This window comes from Patagioenas fasciata, chromosome 15 (genome assembly GCF_037038585.1).
Source record: "Patagioenas fasciata isolate bPatFas1 chromosome 15, bPatFas1.hap1, whole genome shotgun sequence".
NCBI lineage: Eukaryota > Metazoa > Chordata > Aves > Columbiformes > Columbidae > Patagioenas > Patagioenas fasciata.
In genome coordinates this window covers 11425629-11448810 of record NC_092534.1, presented here as the reverse complement: position 1 = coordinate 11448810, position 23182 = coordinate 11425629, and the positions used below count along the sequence as shown (strand labels likewise).

Genomic DNA, 23182 nt, shown 5'->3' with positions numbered 1-23182 from the left:
ATTTGCCAGGGTGGAAGTGTTCACATCCATTGATTTCTTCAGGAATCAAGGGTTCTGTGCTCATGTATCAAGGGATAGGACATCACTAGTTGGATCCTATTATGCCAAGCTGACGTTCCACCTGCCAGGCACTACAGTTCTCCCTGACTCAGTCGCCAGTGAACACTCCCTAGCAGCGAGTGGAGCTGTTGTACGTTGCGCTCTCCTGCTCATTCTCAGTGGTGAAGTCCAAGGAAACTACAAAAATAATGTGAAGTAATGCAAAAAGTTTCTTCTGTCCCAAGGACTCATTACCCTTTAGGAAAAGCACCCAATACAAAAATTATTCCCCTTTCTGAACTGCATTTGCACAAAGGTGTTCAAACAGCTGTTGAATGTGCTCTCTCAGCTCTGCAGTCAAGTGAAGTCCTGGTAAAAGTAGCAGCAATTAAAAATATCACTTATTTTAATTGGTGACAGCTCAGTACAATTATGGTCTCACTTTAAGTGGCTCAGAAAAGTTTTTATGGCTTTTAATAGCAATGCAAGAGCTTGTAAACAATAAAAAGGCTCTTTCTGTTCCACAGAAGCAAAGACCCAGCAGATGGAAGTGCCGTGCTCTTGTTGGTAAGGCTGAACTTCTGCTCATGTTTCATATTTTTCTAGCACTGACTGCATCTCTCGGTATATGGGCCTGAGAGTGTCAGAAATGCCTCACCTCAGTTCTGCCTTCAGCAATTATGAAAATGGATTCTGTTCGTGGAGAGCACATGAACCTGACCACTTTCTGCCATTTACCTCGCACTTTCCCACCACTCATAGTGATTGGATTTGCAACTACATCCCATTAATAATTTTATTTGTCGGTCCCTGAAGTCTCTCTGACTATACTGTGGTCTTCTTTTGAAGCCAAGACCAGAACTGCTACAGCACTTGGGAGACAAGTGCCTTGAGGTTTTATGTAGCACCCAAACCTCGTGGTTGTTGTCCATAGCTTTTGTGATGCTGCTCAACATTTTGTTGGCTTGTTCATCTGCTGCTGCCCTCTGGGCTGAGAATTGCAGGTGTGTCCACGGAGCCTCCAGCAGCTCTTTCCCGAGCTGCAGCTGCCAGGTCAGTGCCGAGTGTTCCACATGCCTGTTTTACATCATTTTTCCCTGGATGCTTTGTTCAGCACTTATCTCCATAAAAGCTCATCTGCAACCTTTATATCTTCTCAGCTTTGTGAGGTTCCTCTTGAGTTCCTCACCATTAAGATGGTATTTGACTTCTCAAAAGAACTTCGTGTCATCTGCAAACTGGTGATTTCACTGCTCACTTTGTATTTAGTGTCTCCACCTATGACCATGAGCAAGCTTACTCAGCGGTGGTTCCTGGGGATCCTTGTGTGGTCTCCCCTAACCTTAGGAGTGAGCACTGAGTTCCACCCTCTGCCTCCTGTCCTGGGACCGCCCTGAGAGGCAACTGTCTCTGTGATCTGGAGCTCACGCACATTCTTATGGCTTGTGTTTTACAAGTCAGACTACATGCTGATAGTCCTTGTCACCTTTAAGCGCTGTTAATGCAGTTCGCAAGCATTTATGAAAAAAGTGCTGTTTCCCCCAGAGACACTGACCAAGAAAGTCAGCGTGGCTTTCATGGGGTTGTCTCTGTAGAAGAGTTGGCATCTGAGCTGATGAATCTTGTATCATTTGTGCTTTGGGCTGAGATGTTCCCTTGCATGCCACTGTGGGCTTCTGAGTGTTGGTTCACAGATAAAGTGTGGGCAACACCTTGAAACTGCAGAAGGAGAAAGTGGCCAGAGCGCAGATGGGATCCACCAGCCCTGTCACCCCCCAGAAGAGCCCTGGCTGTGTGAGGGCCCACAGTGCAGCTTAGGAAGGGAGTGCAGCCCCCAAACCTGCACCTGCCTTGTCTTCGCCCCGCCGAGCTGTTGGACCAGTGCCCTGTGCTTCAGCTGTTGTAAGAGCATTTCTCCCATGATGGGCCAATACTCTCAAGGGTGTGTAACCCTTCCCATTCTGGCCGCAGTGTTGTAAGAGGAAGAAGAGTTTGTGTCTTTCGCCATAAATACCCAGGTTGTGAAATATGGAAACTCATGTCGCCGACAGGCTGCTCCCCGCTGGAGCAGGCGAATGCAGTGCTGGGAGCAGGATAACCCGGTGCTGGATGTTCTCAGCCAGCCACACACATTGGCCTCGCTCTCCAGCAAACACTCCCACTGTAGGATTTTGCCAGCCCAGCAGTTTCTGCAGGGGTAAATCACCTGAAATACGGCTTCAGTGAGCAGAGGGAGGAAAAAAAGAAGAATGAAGCAGATGTAGGACTTTACAGAGCTTTACAGGTTGTTGATTGCTTAAGACGGAGACGCTTAGAGGTTTCTTGGCCAAAAGTCGCTGTGCCAGCTGCTCCCCAGCAGTGCCGGAGCTGCAGCCGTGCCCGTGTCTCAGCTGGGGCACAAAGCCCAGCGCTGCCGTTGTGCCTGCAATAGAGCAACTGGCTTCAAATCAGAACCGGGCATGCAGTGTGATCCTGGTGAAGGGCAGGATACTCTACCATCCCTCTCCTCGTGCCATGTCCCCCCTCAAAGCCTTGGCCTTGATCTTGAGGTTGGTTGTAAGGCTCTTTTGCTGAGTGTTGGGAATAGCCAGGGGGGTGTGTGTGTTCTGGGGGCTCAGAGGAGACCCTTATGGTACCAGACCCTTCTGTGGGTGACTCTTCAGGGCAAGCCAAAGGATGAGCCAGGACAGTGGCTTTGAGGTGCAGTCATGGCGTTGGCAGCAGCGTGACACAGCGGCAGAAATGACCTCTGCAGTGGGGAGCAGGAGCGCTGCTGGCCCAGCTGCTTCTGCAGCTGCTCCAGGTTGGGTTTTTCCTTGCCTGGAGTACTGAAGTAGGAATTTTAAGGCTTTTCTTCTCACTGAGTCTGAAAAGCCTGAGTTGATCCCCGTGGTGTGCAAATGCTGAAACCAAGCCCTTCCCCTCCCTCGCATCTGGTTACTATCAGCCGAGTGATCTAGCAAATAGCAGGTCTCCACAGCTTCCTTTTGCCAGGGTTGTTTTTTTTCCCTCAGTTCTGATTGGGTTTTTTTTGTTTGTTTTCTGTAAAAAAACTACTGAAGTTGTGTGTTAAAATAATAATAAAAGTTAACTCCAGGCAAGGAGGGTCTGGATTGCGGTCTGGGCTCCCAAGCCGATCTCCAGACGCGTAGGTCCACTTGTGCCTCTCTGGTTTAGGGGACAGCCCTGTGCTCTTGTGCTGCAGGGACTCACAAGTTCTTTCAAAAGTTCTTGTCTTTTCAGAGCCGGCGGAGCCTGTCCTCTCACTGCAGGTGTCAGGGTGCCTCTTCAGCCCATTTTGCTGTAAATCACAACCTGATCCTGTAGGGAAAATCAGGAGAATGCTTCCAGCATGCGGTCTCTGATCTGTTGCTCTGCGGAGCTGCTGAAGATGCTCAGGGGATTTCTAGAGCCCCTTTTTGTTTGGTCGTCTGAGAAGAACTGAGCAGCCCAAAGGGTTTTGTGATTTCCAGTAATTCTTAGTTTTTCTTTTAGGTCACACAGCGCACGTGTTTTGTAACGCAGAATATTTGATGCTTTCGCTGTGTCGTAGTCTGGATCTCCTCGGGACGCGGTTCTGCTCGGAGCCTGCGGGATGGGAGCAGGGGCAGGAGCTGGTGCGGGGTGTTCTGGGGAGACACCAGCCCCCCAGGAGGGATCTCATCCCCCGGTCTGGGGACACAGGATGGTGTAGCTGACAGGGATCAGATGCTGAGGTTCAGAGGTCTGGTAGGGGTTTTAGTAAGTGCTGTAGGAAACTGGTATTCATGTCTTTTCTGCCAGTTCTCTTCTGCTTCCTTTTAACATCTTTGATATCAGTTGAAAATGGCCTTTCCAGTATCTCTTGGAAGATTTATTGAGATGTGAAAGAACCATCAGAGAGCGCCCTAGAGAGTGTCTGCTCTGAAATGCTTCCTGTATATGGCAGTTACAGAGATTTGAGCTGAAATCAGCTGTTCCTTTGGTGGCTGGTGTTGTGCAGTCTGGCTGATGTTCCACTCCACATTTTTTCCATCGCTCAGATTCCTCTGGTGTCTGTTCAAAGACCCCCACAGGCTTGCTGCCCTGCTTGCAGGTGGGCTGCTCAGCCGAGCTGTACAGCACAGGACATGCTTATAGCAATGAGTGGAAAACCCAGCACGTGTTCCCTTCCTCGCTTTGGATTTAACCAAGATCTGTTGAAGCTGGAAGGCATTTTGCATCCGTTTCAGTAGGGTTTGGGATGAGGTGACATGAGATGTGCCTCTCTAAGAGCTCTTGGCTGTTACAGGTTCTGTGACCTGTGGGTTGGCTACCTCTGAGCCGACACTCCGAGCCCGCACCACATTTCCAAGGGCATTATTTACAGGGTGATACTCGCGTTTGGCTGGCAGCCCCCAGCTCACTGAATCCAGCAGTGACACTGTGTGTCACTGTTGAATGACATTGCAAAACTACTCAGCCTGTTAGCTGTCCTCATTCTTGGTTTTTCCTGTCTCTGTGCTCTGCGGTGAGCGCTTTCCCATTTCTTTTGTGCATTTCCATCTGTTGTGTTTGAAGGCAACACATACCCTGAAAATGAGAGAAGAGTGAACCTTCTGCTGGTGTCTCCAGAGGATGCGCCTCCTCTCTTTCCACCTGGGACTGATCATTTACCCTCAAACCCAGTAGGAATATTTGATATGCCAGGTTCCCCTAATGCTGCTGTGACTGGTGAGGTGGGACTGTACCCCTGGTCTTTTCTTGTGAGTAGAGCAAGACAGGGGGTGTTTGGGTGGATGCTGCTGAGGTTCTCTGAAGAAGGAATCATTAATTCACAGCCCTGAAAAATGAGTCCCTCTATTCCTACCCTGCCGTGGGAGGTGGAGGGTGCCCCATCCCTGCTCCACAGAAGAAACATGTTGTTAGACAAGGGAACCTATAGAGGAGGGGAACTTCAGGGATACACACGTGTTATTGAGATAATGCAACCTCGAGACATGAAATCCCAGGAAATGTGGCAGTTTGTCGTTGCTCATGGCAGTACTTTCTTTACATTATTTATGAGCACTGCATTATCTGCACAAGTATCCAAAGATTCTTTAATCTTCAGGCTTTGCAGCCCAGGTATGCCGTGCAGAAGAGGTAAACTGAAAGAATAAAAGGCTCCCGATGGCCAGTGCCCAAGTTCTCGCTTGCTGGAGCCCAGCTTTAAACTCAGCAGGTCTGCACCATACAGCAGCACAGCGCTGGTTCGTTCCTGCTGTTCTTGAGACAGCTCCAGCAACTCTGCTTAGCATCTCCTGAGGGATCTGGCATTTGCGAACAGCCAGCACAGTGCTTTCAAATGTGTGGAAAACATGATCCAGATCCCTGTTTTTCAGATGGTCTTGGGTTTGGTTTTGGAGTTTCTGTTTGGTTCTTTTTTGGTTTGGGTTTTGGAGGTTTTCCTTTGTTTTAGACTAATGTTTTGAAAGAATTTAGACCCGAGCAGTGATTCCCTGGGCTGTGCTGTTGGAATCTGTCAGCCTGACAGTTGTCCGTTCAAGAACTGCAGTGAGCAACACCAAGTGCTGATTCGGAGCATTGGCTGAGGGCAGACTCAGCATCACCTTTGCAGTGTTTAAAATGGGATTTGAGGACAAGACTAGCTGGGTGTGCTGGTGCTGGTGGGGGAGGCAGGAATGCTTGTGGGCTGGGACTGAGGACGCCCTGGGCAAGTCCCAGGTCACAGCTCCACTGTGTGGTCGTGCCTCTCTGTGAGCCTCAGTTTTCCTTTTTGTAAAGCAGAGAAATCAGCGTTGGTCTCCATAGTAAAGAGCTTGGCGATGTAGGACTTCTCACCCTCAGATAAGAGAAGACCAGTTGCTAGAAGCAGCCACTTCACCTCCGAAGAGTTGGAAGTGTGAGCAGCGGGAGCCTGGCCGAGTGTGGTGTCTGAGTCGGGGCCAGAAGCAGACGCGTCGGAAAGGGCCGTTCTCAGGGACATGGTTTAGCTTGGCAGTGTTGGGTTAACAGTTGGACTCTATGATCTTAAAGGTCTTTTCCAACCAAAATGATTCTGTGATTGCAAGTATCTGTGGAGCATTTCTTCCCAGGCACCCTTTGCTGGTGGTTGGCTCTTGCCCTGCAAAAAAGGGGTTTAGCTATGTCTGAGTTAAACCATTTTTGGCCTGTCTGTCCTCACTGCAGATGTCTGTCTGGTTAGCCCTTGGACTCTGCTGCTGGCAGTGAGAGTGCTGAGACTTCACTGTGCCTTGGACAGAAAGGCGTCACTTAATCAGGGTCCTTCCTGAGCAGGTGATTCCTGGGGTCCCCATCACTTTGGGTGGGCTGGGGAAGCCTGTGAGCACGACAGGACCTTCAGCTGCCAGCAGAGCCCTGTACCGTGCTGGACCCATGTCTTCTCTGGTGGAAACTTCTGCTCAAACCAGAAGCATCTCTGTACAATGGCAGAGAGGAGCTGCGGCTCCTCCCCGTGGTGCCCTGGCTCCTAAGGAGGATCTTTGAGAGCATCTCGGCAGATTCGCTGGGACGACAGCAGAATTTTATGCTCTGAAGTCAGCATCAGGTTTCAACAGAGGTTAAAGAAAGTAAACTCCATGTGTTTCTGCAGATTATTATTGTGTAAGGCTTGACTTTGCAAACTTGAACCTAGTGAAAAACTGTGTAAACAACGGAGGAAGAGAAATGAGCCCCTCTGCTGACTTCTGGGGGAAGAGGGTTTCTCTTTCTGGGTGATGATCGAGACTTTACTGGTGGCTTCTGAGCAGAAAATGGAAGTGAGATCCAGAATCACAAACATGTTACTCAAAGTAAGGTTTCTCTCATGGTTTCCTTGACTTCGTAGCTCAGACCCTGCTAGAAAGAACTCCTTTAATGCAAATATAACTACATCAACTGTTTTCTCTCTTTTTGAAAACACTGATGTATATCATGGCCAAGGGCAAGCTGTCTTTCTTACAGTAGTCTCCTGAGAAGTCTTGTCTGCTATTAAAGCAGTTGTATACTTGTAAAAGCAGCTAATGGTTATGGGTGTTCCAGTATTTAGGTGATTAAGGAGTTATTTTGAAAGATAATTGTATATTCATAAAATGCTGAACACTCATCCAGGAGTGATTTGAAGGAACCTGACTTTGTCCTTGCCACTTGCTTCCGAAAATCCAGATTTACATGAGTTTAGGTAAATACTTGGATGTAATGCTACAGGAGAGTGTTCTCTGAGGCCAGGAAAATACACACAATGAACCTAACGCTCTTTCTGTCTGTCTTCTTCCCCAGAGCAAACTTCCCATGACTAACAAATGCTGGCCTAGATTATGAGCTCAAACAAGAACGCTCGCTACAATCGTTTCTCCAGTGGCACAACAAACATCACTACTTCCGAAAACACTAACGGGGTAAGGGCTGCTTTATATGTTCTCATCCTTTCTTTTGAGAAAATGAAGATGCCTGTTGAAAATATGGTATTTTCTTGCCTCTTAAAAATCCACAGATAAAAGTTGGGAATATATATGTATATTTTTTCATCAGTTTGAGAAAGGTAGCAGACCTTTGGGTGGGCTGCAGTGATACGCACTGACCTTCAGTTTGTCAATATTTCAGACAAGAATGGAAACAACTTTTGGGCCAGCCTACTCTGCTGTGACGACCATCACAAAGCGTGAGTGTATTTTGTGTGTAGAGCTTCTCCCCAAAGCACTGCGTGTGGTTCCTACCAGGTTTGTTGTTTTACAAATGATAAGGCTGTTCGGAGAATCACTGTGTTCATTACCGACAGGTGCCGAGGTACAGTTTTTGGAATTGTGCAGCCCGAGTGTTATTTAATCGTGGCATCTGATCAGCAGGCATGATGGAAATGAGCACTCACAGAAATTTTCTCCCATTAGGCAGACTTAACAGGACTGCTGGGAAGCCCTTGCTGGAATTAGGATAGAACAACAGGGTTTGATACAGAGCTCAGTCCCAAATCTTATTTATCCCTATGACTTCTCATGCAATCATTACCGGTGCAGAAAATTCCCGTCTTCACTCTCTGCCTGAGTCACTCTGGACACTTTGGTGAAAGCCTCGTGACCGTTTTTAACTCAGACTGGAAGGGGTGCAAGCGAACCTGCTCATTTGAAATTCTTGTGCTTTGCTTCTCAAAGCCCAGCAGGTGACGAATCTGAGCCTGGCACGTGGTGTGAATGAAGGAAGAGGTCTGGTTTCATTTTGGAATAAAAATATCCTGCTTTACTAAAGATAAACTGTGGCACTTGACACTGATTTAGATAAGGAAATTAACATCTGCCTGGGAGAAATGTTTGGATTACATTTGTACAGGACTCTGGACTCCAGATGTTTTGGGGCTACTGAATATTTACATTCATAATTTTATGTAAGTCAGTAATAGGACCTTTATACAAATAACTCCAATTTAATTTAGTCTGCTTTCCTTGTGCTACAAGAATATCCAGACCTCCCTTGATCGAAGCGTTTTTTCTTGGTGACTGAAATACGTAGGAGTATAAGGTTTCCTTTTAATAGTATTTTTAACCTATGGACCTGGTAGAATATTATCTGTGCTCTCTTCTGGGCAAGCCGCCTTCAAAGGGCCGCATACGTTTCAGCAAGTGATCAGAGATCTGCACTGGTGTGTCCAGGCCAAGAACTGCAGCTGGGGAATCCCCAGTCTTTTCCTTTTTCAAGGAACACCGATGGCTACAGAGATTGACCTGTAGCTCAGAAATGTTACTGAGTAACCTAAAAGCCTTTTTAATTTTTTTTTTACTTTAAAGCTGACGGGACCAATACTTTTAAACAGCATCGTCGGACCCCGTCCTCCTCCAGCACACTCACCTACTCCCCACGAGATGAGGACGATGGCATGGTAGGTGTTGCCAGGACCCCCCCAGCGGACTGGCTTAGCTGATTAAATGTCAAACGAGAGGTGTCTGGTGCTCCTCTGGGCTCCTCGGCCGCCCTCGCCATTCTGCCGCGCTGTGTTGTATTGGAGGCAGGTGCCTGCACCAAAGGCAGGGCCAGCCGCAGCATTTCCCGACTGCTGCCAGGGCTGGTGCAGGGGGTGGCGGGGACTGTTTCAAAGCCCAGGAGCTCCAAGTCCCCCAGGCCTCCTTGGTACCTGCGTCCTGGTGTTGAGCAGAGAGCTTTGGGTCTCCTGAGCTGGGGAGAAAACAGAGCTGCTGTCACCGTGTCCTGTGGGGACAAAACAGAGCTGCTGCCACCGTGTCCAAGGTGTGACCGAGGCTGGCCAGTGGCCTGGGGGGTGGACCATCAGCAGCACAGCTGGCCCTGCAGTTAGGACTAGAAAATTCATTCCTCTTTCCACCTCCAGATGGGGCTTCTGACTGCCTGGAGCAGGTTTGAAACCTGCAAAGTGGGATGTCGGACACCGCAGACTCTGCTCAGCTCCTGGGGATTAATTAATTACGTTATCGGGGGCTTCTCATACCAACCATTCCCACGTCTCACGATAACTTTGCAGAAGAGCACTTCCCAGTTTTGTATCCAGCTATCTCATTCATCGTGCTCACTTTTGAGTAACTTCTTTTTGGAGAATTTAGTGATCGAACAGGCCTCAGGGTTAGCTGGTTAAAGAGAAATTAAATGAGTTAAATCAATTAAATCAAGAACAGAAACAGGGAAGCAAACCTCTGTGAATGGACAGGCAGCTCTGAGGCCTTGATTTTCTCCTGTCCCTGGTGCTCCAACCACATCTCCAAACCAAAACCTCCTATTTAGGTTTAAGTCTGGGAATAGTGGACTCCAAATTAAGTCAGTCGTTGTAAACTTCGTCAGGTTACAAGACCCAGGTCTCAAGCCAGGGATAAATGGATCACTGCTGCTGCGGAATTAGACGCTAGCAGAGACCAGGGTCAGCAACAGGATGAAGCTACACCTCTTAAAATAAATTTGACACCAGATTGCAAAGAGCTTTATTGTCAGCATCCTATAAAGTTCCTTCTGTTGCTCAGAGATCGTGCTGTGTTTTATGTGAGCATGTGTTTGTTTTTTCACAAAGTCCTTTGAACGTTTGCCGGGTGTCCTTGGCAAATGCAGCTCTCCATCACGCTGCTGACCCCGTGGCGCTGGGCTGCTGCTGCAGGAACCGATCCCATGGGCTCAGGGCTGTGCTTCCTGTGCCCTTTTCACGAGCTGTGCAGGGCTCACAGGGCACAGGTGGCGATTTTTCCAGAGAAGCAAGGGGTGCTGTGGACATTACATTGGCCATTTCTGATGGAGAAGCTTCCTGACTCCTCTGAAAACTACGGTGTGGCAAATTGCAGTGTGCAGCCAAGAGTAAAACAGATCTCTGCTAGGACCTGGCCTCAGTCCTCTTGAACAGACTTGGACATCTTCCCCAGAGCACTAAATATTCTTTAGCAAAAAAAGCAAGAGGATTAGTGAGTGGTTCAGGAAGCAGCCTACAGACCCAGGTGCCATCAAACCATAGTCCTGCTCTGCCTGCTGCTCCAGAGAAACTCCCACTGACCCTTAGGAAACTTCCTTTGCTTTGTCAGGAAATAATCTGGGATTTCCCTTCCTCATGGCTAAGTTTTCCCATCTCCAGGAGCTGCCAAGGGCTTCTCAGCCATCAGAGAGACAGCTGGAGACAAGTCAGAGCCCTCCTGTGCCCTTCACTGCCCCTTTTTCTTTCTTTTTAAAGCTTCTGTTAATGAAACCCAGAGCAGAGCAGCGTGCTCTGTGTGCAAGGCGGGGGCTATTGAGCGGCTGCTGTTATTTTTCTGCAAACAATGCAGCAGGTTCCCAGCCTTGCTGTGCTGATGGGAGCAAGAATGAGGACTGTACTGGAGCCTTCACATGGAGGCTGCTCTTGCAGCTGATGTGATGGGAACTGCGCCTAGAGATGACAACTGAATGTGTGCTAATGGATGAAGCTGACTGGCTGTGCCTGGTGCTCCTTGACTTTAGTTGTATATGTCCCCCAACCCAGGCAGATGCCCCCAGGGTTGGGGTCCTGCGATCCCCGCACTCTGTTATTCTCTTTGCAGGAGCACCCCGCAGTCCATCCCCTTGTGCTGGCTGCTCTATGCACAACTAAGTGCTGCAAAGCTCAGTCTAAAGAGCCAGGCTAGGAGTGGAAAGCAGTGCAGTGACTAACCCTGTGGAGCTGAGGTCTCTTGCATCTCAGCCTTTTTTGCTTGGCAAAATGTCACCACAGCCTGCATGGAGTGACCTTTCTCAGCACATCAGCTTCCCTTCTATGTGCTTTAGCCCAGCCAGGACATGGGGAGCTGAGCCCACAGTGCTGCACCAGCCTGGCCAGGCCCTGTTTCAGCCCTTGGCCTCCCTGAAGTGCCCTTGGGCTGCAGCCCCCTCCTCTCCACTGGTGACCCACGCAGGATGTTGCTCTTGATAAAACTGCCTCCCTGCAGTGCCTGCCTTCGCTGCCCTGATCTCTGCGTCGCCTCCAGAATGGGAATTACACAGTTATTCTTGTTATTTTAATAACTTCTGTTACCAGTGGAGGAAAATAGTAGAATTAATGGATACACATAAAAGTGATTTACCTTGTTATAACCATCCCTCCTCAAGGTTTACATATTTAGCCAATAAATAAGCCTTCTTTAAGAAAAAGAGCTTTATGCCTTGACTTCTAAGCAGATGCAGCATTTGTGAGCTACTGGGATCCAAGTCCCATAAAAACAAAGCAGCCATAGCAGTGTGAAGAACCAGCAGGACCCTGGTCTGCTCTTCCTCTGCAGCCCAGCCAGGACCGCTCAGGCTGCGCTGTGGTCTGTCTCTGGGGAAGGCAGCAGTCTCTGAAACTCATCTTACATCTTTAATTCCTGAATTTCCTGATGGCCCCACTGGCCTCTTACATTGCTTTTGTTTGTTGTTGGGTGTGATGTCACACACTTTCACCCAGGGTGAGCACACAAAGTGCAGCTTGGGAGGTTCAGAGGAAAAAATGTTGTGCTCACGAGGTAGCGCAGAGTCTCATCCCTGCAGCTTTCCCCGTCCCAGCTGTGCGGGGCAGGACTGACCTGGTCTGGGAGCAGAGGAGTCCCTGTCCAGGCAGTGGGGCCGTCACCCCCATAGCTCCCTCCAGCCAGAACTTATGGGAGTTTGCGTGGATGTAGGCAATGCTCAAGCCAGGTGTAGGTGTGATATGTGCAGGTGCAGGCAGCCTGGGCATTGCTCATCTCTCGATGCCAAGCATCTGAAGCTTGCAGCTTCGTTCTGCCATGTCTTTGTCAGCCCATCCATTCCGCTCCTTGCAGACGTTTGTTGCTTCTCTGCACCCTTCCCATTGCTCCAGCAGCAGCTCTTCCAGAGGAACCCAGCAGCAGCTGTTCTAGATCCCCAAATCCAATCACCCCATTGTCCGAAGAGCCTCCAGTTTCACTTTGACACCAAACTGCATCTTGGCTACGTGCTGCTCATTGATATTCCACCCTTGGAGATGCGCCGCTGGTTAATATTCCAGCGTCAGCATTCCCACAAAGCCAATCCCAAGGCCGTCGTAACCGGTGGGATTTTTCTTGATTGGTGCAAGCGATGTCCACTGAGCTCTGCCCTCCCGAGCAGGAAGCGACAAAGCCACTCTGTTACCGAATTGAATAGAAGGAAGTCTCTACACTTACGCAAAGAAATTTGGCAGAAGTTAGATAGCGAGTGAAACAACAAGTGCTGCTGCAGAGATTATAGCAATGGCAGGAGCTGGTCGCTGTTCCTGGGGGAGACTTACAGAGCTTTCTGTGAAGGATTAATTCTTCCAAATCATTGCTTAGCGGGTGCACACGGTGAGTATATAAATGAATGCACCTTGGAGAAAGTTACGTGCTTGGAATGTAGATGTCAGCGTGGTTTAGTGCGTTAGATGGGAATGGTGCCTGTCCTGTCCCTGAGCACGGTGCGGGTCCCAGCTGCAGGATGGGCACACGGCAGCAAGACGCTGCTTCTGGGGCTGCTCAGGGCAGCTGGGGGGAAACAAATGGAGCTGCTGAGATCCGTGGAGCAGGGGGACTGAACTTGAAGTCTCTGTGTGTAGGGTTTTGGAGGGAGGGGATTTATTTGCAATAACAAGGGCTGTTTTTTGTCTTTCTGAAGCCTCCAATCAGCACCCCACGCCGCTCTGACTCCGCTATCTCCGTCCGTTCATTACACTCCGAGTCCAACATGTCCTTGCGCTCAACATTCTCACTCCATGAGGAAGAGGAGGAGCCAGTAGGTATTTGGGATTGTCTGAAGGCACAGTATTAGGAAGTTGAGTGTGGAAAGAGTAACTTAGTGGACTCTTGTGAGTACATGGACCTACCACGGGCACATTGTCATGATATCTGGCAACTAGAAGCCTGGCTGTCAGGATGCCTGCTTTTAATTTTGTTTCCACCACTGACTTCAGCAAGTGACTTTGCCTCCTTGTGTACCATTTCCCCGTATGTAAAGAAGGGACAATGGTGAGGCTTTTCTGCTTCTTGGAAAAACTGTAAGTCTTTGCGAAGTCGTGTGTGATTCCACGGCTCTGCTGCAGCACAGCAGGGGGTGCAGGGCTTTAGGCTGCTGGTGTAGCCCCAGGCAGCAAGACTCATACAATTCCCCACTGATTCAGAGCCCCATCCTGCATTTGGGGCTGCACAGCACCCCTCTGACTTGATTGTAAGTGCCAGAGGGGTGCACGGGATTGTCCACATGTGACTCTTGTTGCGGGGGGACAGTTTAAAGCTGAGCTTAGCTTGTGACCTGCTAACTAACCCCAGACTGGATGCATAAAAGGTCAGGTGGCATTTTGCCACAAATCTGGGTCAAAAGCGTGTGTTTCATATTTAGGAACCCAGGGGGTTGTGTTTGCAGTTCTGCACAGCACAGGATGAAAAGACAGACCGAACTGCAGTGATTGATTCAAAAGGCTCTGAAACGTGAAGCCCTGCTCTGGTGTGGAGCGCAGAACTGCTCGTCTCAGGGAGGACATGCTCAGACCCCATGCTCTGGTAGTCTTAGCTGGTAAACAAAACCGGAGAGATCAGCCCATTGAGGCAGAAACAATATTGTTTCTGCTTCATAAGGGAATGAAAGAGCCCTTCCTTCAGGATGTTTCAATAATACAAGAAGGCAAGCTGTTCTAAAACTGCTTTTAAACTTCAGGCTTAGTACGGGGACATTTTTGACAATGCATTGTTCAGTCCAGTCAAGAAAAAGGTACCAGACAGCGCAGCTCACCTGGTGACTTGTCACTGGCAAAGGAATTGGTTTGTGCAGTTTGCTGTCAGGTCCTGATCCTGCGCATGCTGGTGGCACCCGGGTTGTGATGAGCTGAGGGTCTGCAGCCATTCCCAAGTTCCATCTTGCCCTGCCTCTTACATACCGGAGGTCAGCATATCCAGACAGAAGTTTATTATGAGATAATGAAATTATTTGCATGCTCTGTGCCCCTGGCTCCCCAAGCCTCACCGCTGAAGACTTGCTTTGTTCCTTCTGCAGAGCTGGAGGCTCTTGCATTTCGACTAATCCCTGTGCTCTGTCTGTCCCTTTCTCTCCTCTTCAGGAGCCCTTGGTTTTTGCTGAACAACCGTCTGTGAAGCTGTGCTGCCAACTGTGCTGTAGTGTGTTTAAGGATCCAGTTATCACAACCTGTGGGGTAAGGCACTATTCTTCCTAATCCTGAGCATGGGCTCCACAGATGTCCTACGTGTCTTATAGCCAAGCTTAGAGAAGCCTGGGACCTGCTTAAAATTGGGCTGCTTTTCCCAGGCGAGCTGTACTGTCAGCCTCCCAATCCTCACCACATTGTGTCTCCTTAGTGTGGCCTCAGCGAAGTCTGAAACTCCTTGTTCCCTGTCCCGATGGGCTCTGCACCACGCTACTGCCCCCCAGGCACCCCAGGAACAGCCGTTCTGCAGTTGTGAAGTGTTTCTTATAAAACAAGAATGGTGTGAAGCTTCATTTAGTTAATGCTTGCAAAGGGATTTGAGATCCTCTGATAAAAGGCACAGAGCATTATGAATATTCTATATTCCAATTTACTGTGATTTAATAGAAACTGTATATTATTTCTGATTCTGTGCTACATATGGAGAAAGATGGCTTTGTGACACGCTCTCTAATGCTTCTGACGTGCTTCTGATTGCTGGGATGGAGCTGTAGCAAGAAAAGCAGAGAGCAGGATTGTTTATTGCAGTGGGGTGCTATCCCCAAAGGTGCTGGAAGTTGGTGCAATTTCGCTGCACCATTTCAGTAAGCAGCTCTTCATGGAGACACTGAGGTTTACTGGTTAGCACGGAAAAACAAAAGCGTGCTGCAGGAAGCAGCCTGGCTTCATTTGCAGCCCTGCTTTGGCAGCTCTGAGAGAGCAGCGTGCAGCTGTGCAGGGCAGGAAGGGCTGCGGGAGCAGGAGCAGATCACGGCTCTGAAGAGGGACCTGCAGCCTCTGCAGCGCTGCTGGCAAGCGCTGGCTCTGCCACGGAGGAACGGGGCTGAGGAGGCTCCAGGGAACCCACGGGGCAAATTCAAGACCAGTAAAATGCTGCAGCCTTTGTTCTTCTTTTTATATTTGTTAACACATTAGATTGAGTTTTCTGCTTTATCAAGTTAAATTGTTGCCGTACATTTCTGCTGTGGGAACAGAGGGATGGGGAGCTGTTTCAAGTGGCAAAATTTACAGTGCATTTAATGGGCTGACAAACCAGCTGTCCCATCCACCTGTCAGCAGGAGAGCTTCGGCTACATTAGAAGAGCTACAGAAGGGTATATGTGATGGGCTGACTGGCCAAGGACAAGGCCAGACTGGTGCTCTGTCCCTTGAGGACTCCTCAGGGAAATGAGAGGAATGACATGGACTGAGTGGGGCTGAGGAAGGGAAGCCCCCTACAGACTTAGAGGGTAGGACTGTCAGAGTGAGGCAGAATGTGTCCGTGGCTTTGGCTTGTGCTGTGATCACAGCCTCATCCTGAACAGGGCAGAACCCTCCAAGCTCAAACCATGCGCTTAATACTTCTCAAAACAGGACCTGTGTTGCACTCTGCTGCCTGAGCAAGCAGCTGTTTTTTGCCCTGTGGCGCAGACTCTGGAGCACGCTGAGCTGTAAAACAGGCAGAACAGCTGCTGAGCTGTGCCACAGGCTGTGGTATCTCCCACCTTTCCCATCGTTAGCCACAGGGAACAATTTGTCCGATATTGTTTACGCTGACACTGCTGTTCCTCTTTGTCTCCACAGCACACATTTTGTAGAAGATGTGCCTTAACATCTGGTGAGTAGAGAACTGTTCTTGTGTGCTGCAGCCAAAACACTGTTATTTTCTGGTTTGTTTGCTTTCACTTAAAAAGAAACCCGCAGAAAGATGTCTGAAGGGCTTATAGCAAGCTGTCAGTTCCAGGCTGGGGCTGGGACACGGGTGGCTGTGCAGCTTGAGCTCTGATGGTTCGCACTGTAGCATGGGCACTGAAGGGCTGGGCCTGGCTCCTGGGCACAGGATGTTCTCAAATCCTGGAATATGTGATGGATAATCCCAGGATAATATATCTCTCGCCCAGATCTGTCCCATTGGTTTCAGACAGAAAGCTTTCTGTGGCTGCCTAGCTAATGGACAGGGGGGCTGTGTTTGGCAGAGACCCATCCAACCCCTCCTCCCCATCCCCTCTGCGCCAGCTCTCTGGCCGCTGAGCCCATGCACTGGAGTACACAGAGCTGCTCAAGCTCCCACAGCTCTTCCAGAATCCTGCTGGAGCCCAAGTGTCTGGCTGCTGGCCTGGCCTAACCAGCCCTCACTTGCATTGGACTCTGCTACCAAAAATACTTTATTTGGCACGAGCCTGTGCCCCTCTTGGAAAGCTGTTGTTCAGCACAAAGCCAAGCCATTGGTATTACCAGAACAGCGAGCCCTGAGGAGACTCCCTGGGGGATCCAGCAGAACAGCAGCTTGTGTTTGCCTTAAGATGTTCGTCTTCCACACATGAGGGATCCGTCTGCTTTGTGCACTAACCCTCTGTCACCACGTTGTGCTGTGTCTATCTCAACCAATAGATGTGTAGCAAAAGGCTTTGCAGTTGCAATGCTGAGTTGCTCAGTTTTGCTCTGGAGCTGAGCCCCGGGCCTGGGTAGGGAACAGGTTGTGTACAGGGATCTGCTGGTCTGTGCTCGCTGCCTGGAAATACTCTCACACCAGCAAGCACAAGGTAGTCTAATTAGTGTGGCCTTCTTTTGCTGGCAGCTAGCTCAAATTATCATGGATTAACATCAACTGTGACTTTTCACCAAGCCCCAGGACAAACCAGAGGTAGCGGCTTGCAGACCTTGTGTGTATCTTCATGAGTTCCATTGCCACCCACCTGGGATCTGCCCATATTGACCAGAGAAGGCAAAAGAATGAAATCTGTGGTGTCTCAGCCCTTGCTGACTCTCTATCTTTTGCTTCCCCACCCGGCAGAGAAGTGCCCCGTGGACAACGCCAAACTGACTGTCGTGGTGAACAACATTGCAGTGGCTGAGCAGATCGGGGAGCTCTTCATCCACTGCAAGTACGGCTGCCGGCCCGCAGCCAGCAGCAAGCCCGCTGCCTTCGAGGTGGATCCCCGGGGCTGCCCCTTCACGATTAAACTGAGTGCCAGGAAGTAAGTGGCTTGTTACCTGCGTGCAGCCTCTTTGGGGAAGGGGTTCCACTACCAGAAATCTACTGTTGGATCTGAACTGCCCTGCAGCTCCTGGGGCCAGCGCAGACCACGCTAGCGGTGTGGGAATGGGCAGGGTCGCTTGAGGGGACAGTTCTTCCCACTGTGTCTCTGGATGATGGCACGTGGGCTGGTCTCAGGGAATGGATGCTGTTCCCTGCCCAGCTTACCTGAGCGTCTCAGGATCAGGACATTCTGAAAGCAGCCACCTCACATCTGGGATGAAACACTGGGGCTGTGGTCAAGCAGAGACCGTGGGATTAGTTTTCAAGAGGCATTATTCCAGTCATGTTCTAGGAATATGAAATCTGTCTCCCTCCCCATCCTAAATGTGTTCACTATCTTCCCTACCACCTTGCCTGTTGTTGAGAGCTGCCTGAAGGCAGTAGATGTTCCTTGCATAAATGTGACCTGTTATTACTCTCAACTTCCTGGCCAAATGAGAATTTAAATCTGTAATTGCAGTCTTAGAGCAGGAGGCTTTAGATCACCTGACAACCTCACAGGGCTGGTTTGCTCCTTTCCTGATGATCTCTGTTGTTTCTATTATTTTTTGCTTATCGCTGATTTTCCATCCTTTTGCCTCTCTCCATGGGCAGAGATCATGAAAGCAGCTGTGATTACAGGCCGGTTCGCTGCCCCAATAACCCCAGCTGCCCACCTCTGCTGAAAATGAACCTGGAGGCACATCTGAAAGAGTGCGAGCACATAAAGTGTCCCCACTCCAAATACGGGTAAGGAGCTGATGCTTTTTAGTGGAAAGGATGCACTGAGCTCATGTCTGAGCTGCTTTTTGGCCACTACAGCCTCGAGATGGCCCCATGAACTCTGAACAGCTCTCCCGAGTGCTGTGTACTGGCCTGAGACTGAGGTCAGGCTTGCAGAAGGAGCCGCGAGGCTCGTGTTGAGAACAGGCGGATCAGTGAGCCCTGCTGTCGGCCGAGGAGGAGGAGGGTGAGGTGCATAGACAGGAGAACCAGCTGGAGAGAGTCAGAGCAATGGCTGTGGCCAGAGCCGCGCAGGGGGGACGATGAGGACAAGAGTAACGCAAGCACCACGGTCACATCTTTCAAAGCAGCCCCTCTCCCATCGCAAGGGACTTGCTGATCAGCCTTGGACGGCTGTCACCCGAGCAGGCGTGCAGCCCAGTCTGGGGTCCCTGCAGGACACACAGCTGAGGTTGCTGCTGCAGGAAGAGATGTCTTGGCAGCAGAGCGAGGCACATGCTGGTAGAGCAGCCCTGACTCCTCACTGCAGCCCTAAGTCAGCAGCTGCTGACGTCAGCTGCCGTTTTTTCCATTGGTTTTGATGGCTTTTCGATTGGGCTCCTGATGAGCACACAAACTGACACCACATTTTGTTTCTTGCCCAAGGTCTGCTTTTCCTTGCAACTACCTAGACAGACAGACAGACAGTTCAATATGGGGCACATGCCCTGGCCAAAGCTGCATGGCCTCTGTGTTGCCATGCAGTTGCATGCAGCCAGCAGGATGTTGAACTGTGGTACCACTCTGCTCCTGATCCCCACACGGGGCTCAGACCTCGCTCTGCAGAGCCAGTGGAATCAGGATGTCTCTGGTGTGAGCCCCGCTCCAGCCAGCCTCTGCCTTCCCCTTGCAGGTGTACGTTCATAGGAAATCAAGACACTTATGAGACCCACTTGGAGACGTGCAAGTTCGAGGGCCTGAAGGAGTTCCTGCAGCAGACAGACGATCGCTTCCATGAGATGCAGGTGGCGATGGCCCAGAAGGACCAGGAAATTGCCTTCCTGCGCTCCATGCTTGGGAAGCTCTCAGAGAAGATCGACCAGCTGGAGAAGAACCTGGAGCTTAAGTTTGGTGAGTCTGCACCAGATGAACTTGGTGGTTGGAGCTGTGGGGCAAAGGCAGCTCTTTGTTAAGATGGCACCAGGATTTATTCCATGTTTAAAACTGGTGCTGAGCAGGGTTCAGGAGGTTCAGATGTTTCTTGCAGAGGAACAAATAGGGGTTCCAATGACTTCTCTGCTGACAGAACATCATGGGACCTGATCCTGCAATCACCAATCACAAGGCAAGTCCTAGCAATGTCTACAGGAAGCTACCACCTTTCTCCCATTACATTTTCCTGTGCAGTCCGTGAGCACAGGCCGCCATAAAAATCAGCGAGTTGAATAGCCAACAATGCTGGAGTGATCAATGGTTCTTGGACACCTTTGCACTGCCCAGCCCTGTCTCACCTCTGAAATTCGCTGCATCTTCAGCATCCGAGTACAATTTGTATTTGAGCAGCAGCCACCCTCCTCCTTTTCCCTGCTGCTAACTGCAGTGGGTTCTCCCGCCTAGTTCAGAGGTTTGGTGGCAGCGGATGTCCTCTCCCTGTTCCCCTGGACTCTGTCACTGACTCTGCAGTGACTCTGGGTCTGTCCGTCTTTTGCAGATGTGCTGGACGAGAACCAGAGCAAGCTGAGCGAGGACCTGATGGAGTTCCGCAGGGACGCATCCATGCTGAATGTGAGGAGGAGGCTGGGCCCGGGGTGAAGCAGGGATTACGTATCGTTAACTGCTGGTTCTGCTACTAGTTAGGCCTCTCTTTGGGGTTCCCTCCTGCCTGATGACTCTGCTCACCCCAGCTTTGGGTTGCTTTTCCTGCAGCTGGGGTCTGGCTGAAGGTTTCCTTGAGGCTGAGTTAAATGCAGCTCAGAGAGCACATTCCAGTCACTGCACCTGAGCTGCTGTTTTAACTGGTTCCACTGCCTTTTCTCAGCCTGTTGCTGCTCTTGAAATGTGTTAGCAGAGAAAAGGACTCCTGCAGAAACGGGAAAGCCCTCTGCTCAAATGCCTGGGCGCTCCTGGACGTTTTATACCAGCCAGGGATAGGATCCCCTTCTCCCTGCCTGCAGAGAAAGCAGGACGATGAGCAGATCCCTGCAAACAAGCTAGGAGTCAGAGCTGTCTCATGATATTGGACATTACTCAAGCCATGATGTTAGACAGACATTCCTCCCTCATCCAGGCAGACCTCGTCCCACTGAATGTATTGACCAGGAGACGCTCACCCTGCTTTTAAGCATTGTAATGAAGAGGATCCCATGGATAGAGTAGGGACCGGGCTGTGAATGACACTGCAAAGAGACCTTCCAGGTCTTCTCCAGCAAGGTGGGCTGCAAGAGCCCAGCTGAGCAAGCAGTCCCTATAACCAATTGGGTTATTTTTAGCTGTCTGGTGAATGGCAAAACAAGGACAGTATATTCTGAGAAGGTATTTCTGTGCCTGCCTGAATACTGAGGAGTTTAGTGCAGGTCTGAGATGCTGTTAGAGCCTCGTGGTCTCTGGAGGGAGGTGACAGAGGGATGTACGAGTGCAGTCCTAGAGCAGGAGACCTCCAGTCAGGAAATGTGTCAGGGGTCCCTGCACAGGGAGTCAAGACCGATCCAAAGGCAAGAGTGGTTTTAGCCATGGAGGGGACAATTTTAGAGCCATGCCCAGAAGGGCAGACTGGTCTCGATGGCTCCGCGGCTCATACAACACATTCTGTTTTTCAGGATGAACTCTCCCACATTAATGCTCGGCTCAACATGGGCATCCTGGGATGTGAGTATGCGCCTGGTTTTCATCCTCTGGGGCTGGGTTGGGGTTGGTGGCCCAGTGAGCTCTTTCAGGCACAGTCACAGTTGTCTCTGGGTACAGCAGTGATTTGTTCATGGGATCACTGCTGCTGCAGGAAAGATGGAGAGTTTGCCAGGAGCACAAGGAGCTCTGTCTCCTCCAAGCTCCCCAGGACACGGCACAGCTCCATGCTCCGCTTTCTCACCTACCCTCTTGTTTCCACAGCCTATGATCCTCAGCAGATCTTCAAGTGCAAGGGGACCTTTGTGGGACACCAGGGCCCCGTCTGGTGTTTGTGTGTTTACTCCATAGGAGACTTGCTCTTCAGTGGCTCTTCAGACAAAACTATTAAGGTGAGAGCTTGCCTCTTCTGGGTATCTTCGGCATTCGTAAATGTGCTTCAGGTGGCACAGAAACTGAGTTGCAGTTTGCAGCGTGGGGGATGTCACTTCCCAAAGTTTCTCCCAAAGAATCTTAAATGATTCTTTGCAATTATAGTTGGGTAAAATTCTCTGTTATGTAGTAGTGAAACCAAGAGACAGTAGTGGTTTTTGCAAAGCCCTGATTAGAATCTCGTTCCTACGGCTCCTGGTTTTGCTTTATATGGTGTGTAGGACATCCAAACCTATTTTGGCTTCTGACTTTGTTTTCCCTTGTTATAAAAAAACTTAGAAAAAACCCCACATTTTCCCTTGATCAAATGTGTCCTTTTTCCATTTTATGGCATGTTTGTTTTCCTTTGTCCTGTTTCCAGTAACTCAAACTGACAGCCTTGCTCCAGTGCAAGCTAAACAACAGTTCCCAATGTCACCATGTTGGCTGCCCGTGGCTGGGGAGCCAGAGAGCAGAGCTTTACTGTAGCTTTTTTGAGTGATAGCAAGAGCCACATGGAAGAAAATAGACATTGCTGTACTTTATTGAAAGCAAACAGCTTTCTCCCCTGTCCTAGCTGCTCTGGGCACCACTTTCCCTCACTTGGAGAGCCGTGTGTGCTCAGTTCAGAGAACCCTGCAGCGGCAGCAGAGGCTTTGCGGTGCCACCAGTGCCATAGGATGGGCTGGGAATTGCTAAAGCAGGAGCCCGAGAGCAGCTTCTCAGGTTCAGCGTGTGGTGTTGCCCTGGGCTGTGAAAGGTGGCAAGGGAGAGGCTGCTGTGTGCTGCTGTGCAGTGTCGTTAACTTCAACCCGACCCTTTGCAGGAACTTTCCTTTCCTAGACAAGCTTATCTCTGCCTGGGGGCCCGGAAGGCAGGTGCCCAGGTGACAGACAGCCTGTTTCCGCATTTCACTGCTTTTGTGGCTTTGCTGACATCCTGCCCGGGTCCCGAGCTGCTCTGTCTGCTGGCCTGTGACCTTCTGCTGACTTGTCTTTCCTGTTAGGTGTGGGATACCTGTACCACATACAAGTGCCAAAAGACCTTGGAGGGTCACGATGGAATTGTACTGGCTCTCTGCATCCAGGGGTGAGTGGAGAGGGACCTGTCGTGCAGGAGAGAGGGGGAAGAGCACCGGAGCTCCTCATCACACCCTCACAATTCCTGTCCTCAGTCCTGCACATGCCAGCATTGTGCACAAGAGGCACATCTTGCCTCTTTGCTCTGTAAAAATGGACAAAGTGTGTATCTCTTTGGCCTGCCCTGCTGTTCTGGCTCCCTTCCCTGCTCACAGTGGGGTGCCTGCCGTCCTGCTCAAAGGGCCAATCCAGCCCAGCCTCCCCATGAGACCCGGGCTCCGCTCCTGGGGTTGCTGTGTTTAGTCTTGGCTCAGTGGGGCTGTGGGCCTGCAGGCCCTGGCCCAGCACAGTGCCCGGGAACGAGCTGGAACCCTGTGCTTGCTCTCCCATGCTGACCTCCTTTTGTTTTCTGGTGCTGTTACAGGAACAAGCTGTACAGTGGCTCTGCTGACTGCACCATCATTGTGAGTACCCAAGATCCCTGCTCTGCTCGGGATGTCAGATCCACGGGCCAGC

The 23182-nt window shown here is 50.2% G+C and overlaps 1 protein-coding gene across 2 annotated transcripts in view; it reads left to right on the top strand.

Annotated features, from left to right (window-relative positions):
* The window catches only part of TRAF7 (TNF receptor associated factor 7), a 31007-nt gene that overhangs the window by 3449 nt on the left and 4376 nt on the right, over nt 1–23182 (top strand). For both annotated transcript variants that reach the window (XM_065850942.2, XM_065850943.2), the window contains exons 2-15: nt 7279–7397; nt 7603–7660; nt 8778–8869; nt 13075–13191; nt 14510–14602; nt 16178–16211; nt 17388–17571; nt 18228–18362; nt 19249–19466; nt 20047–20120; nt 21152–21200; nt 21441–21568; nt 22594–22676; nt 23091–23130. In XM_065850942.2, the coding sequence (XP_065707014.2) occupies nt 7317–7397; nt 7603–7660; nt 8778–8869; nt 13075–13191; nt 14510–14602; nt 16178–16211; nt 17388–17571; nt 18228–18362; nt 19249–19466; nt 20047–20120; nt 21152–21200; nt 21441–21568; nt 22594–22676; nt 23091–23130 (1386 nt within the window). In that variant the 5' untranslated portion in view covers nt 7279–7316. The remainder of the gene's footprint in view (nt 1–7278; nt 7398–7602; nt 7661–8777; nt 8870–13074; nt 13192–14509; nt 14603–16177; nt 16212–17387; nt 17572–18227; nt 18363–19248; nt 19467–20046; nt 20121–21151; nt 21201–21440; nt 21569–22593; nt 22677–23090; nt 23131–23182) is intronic.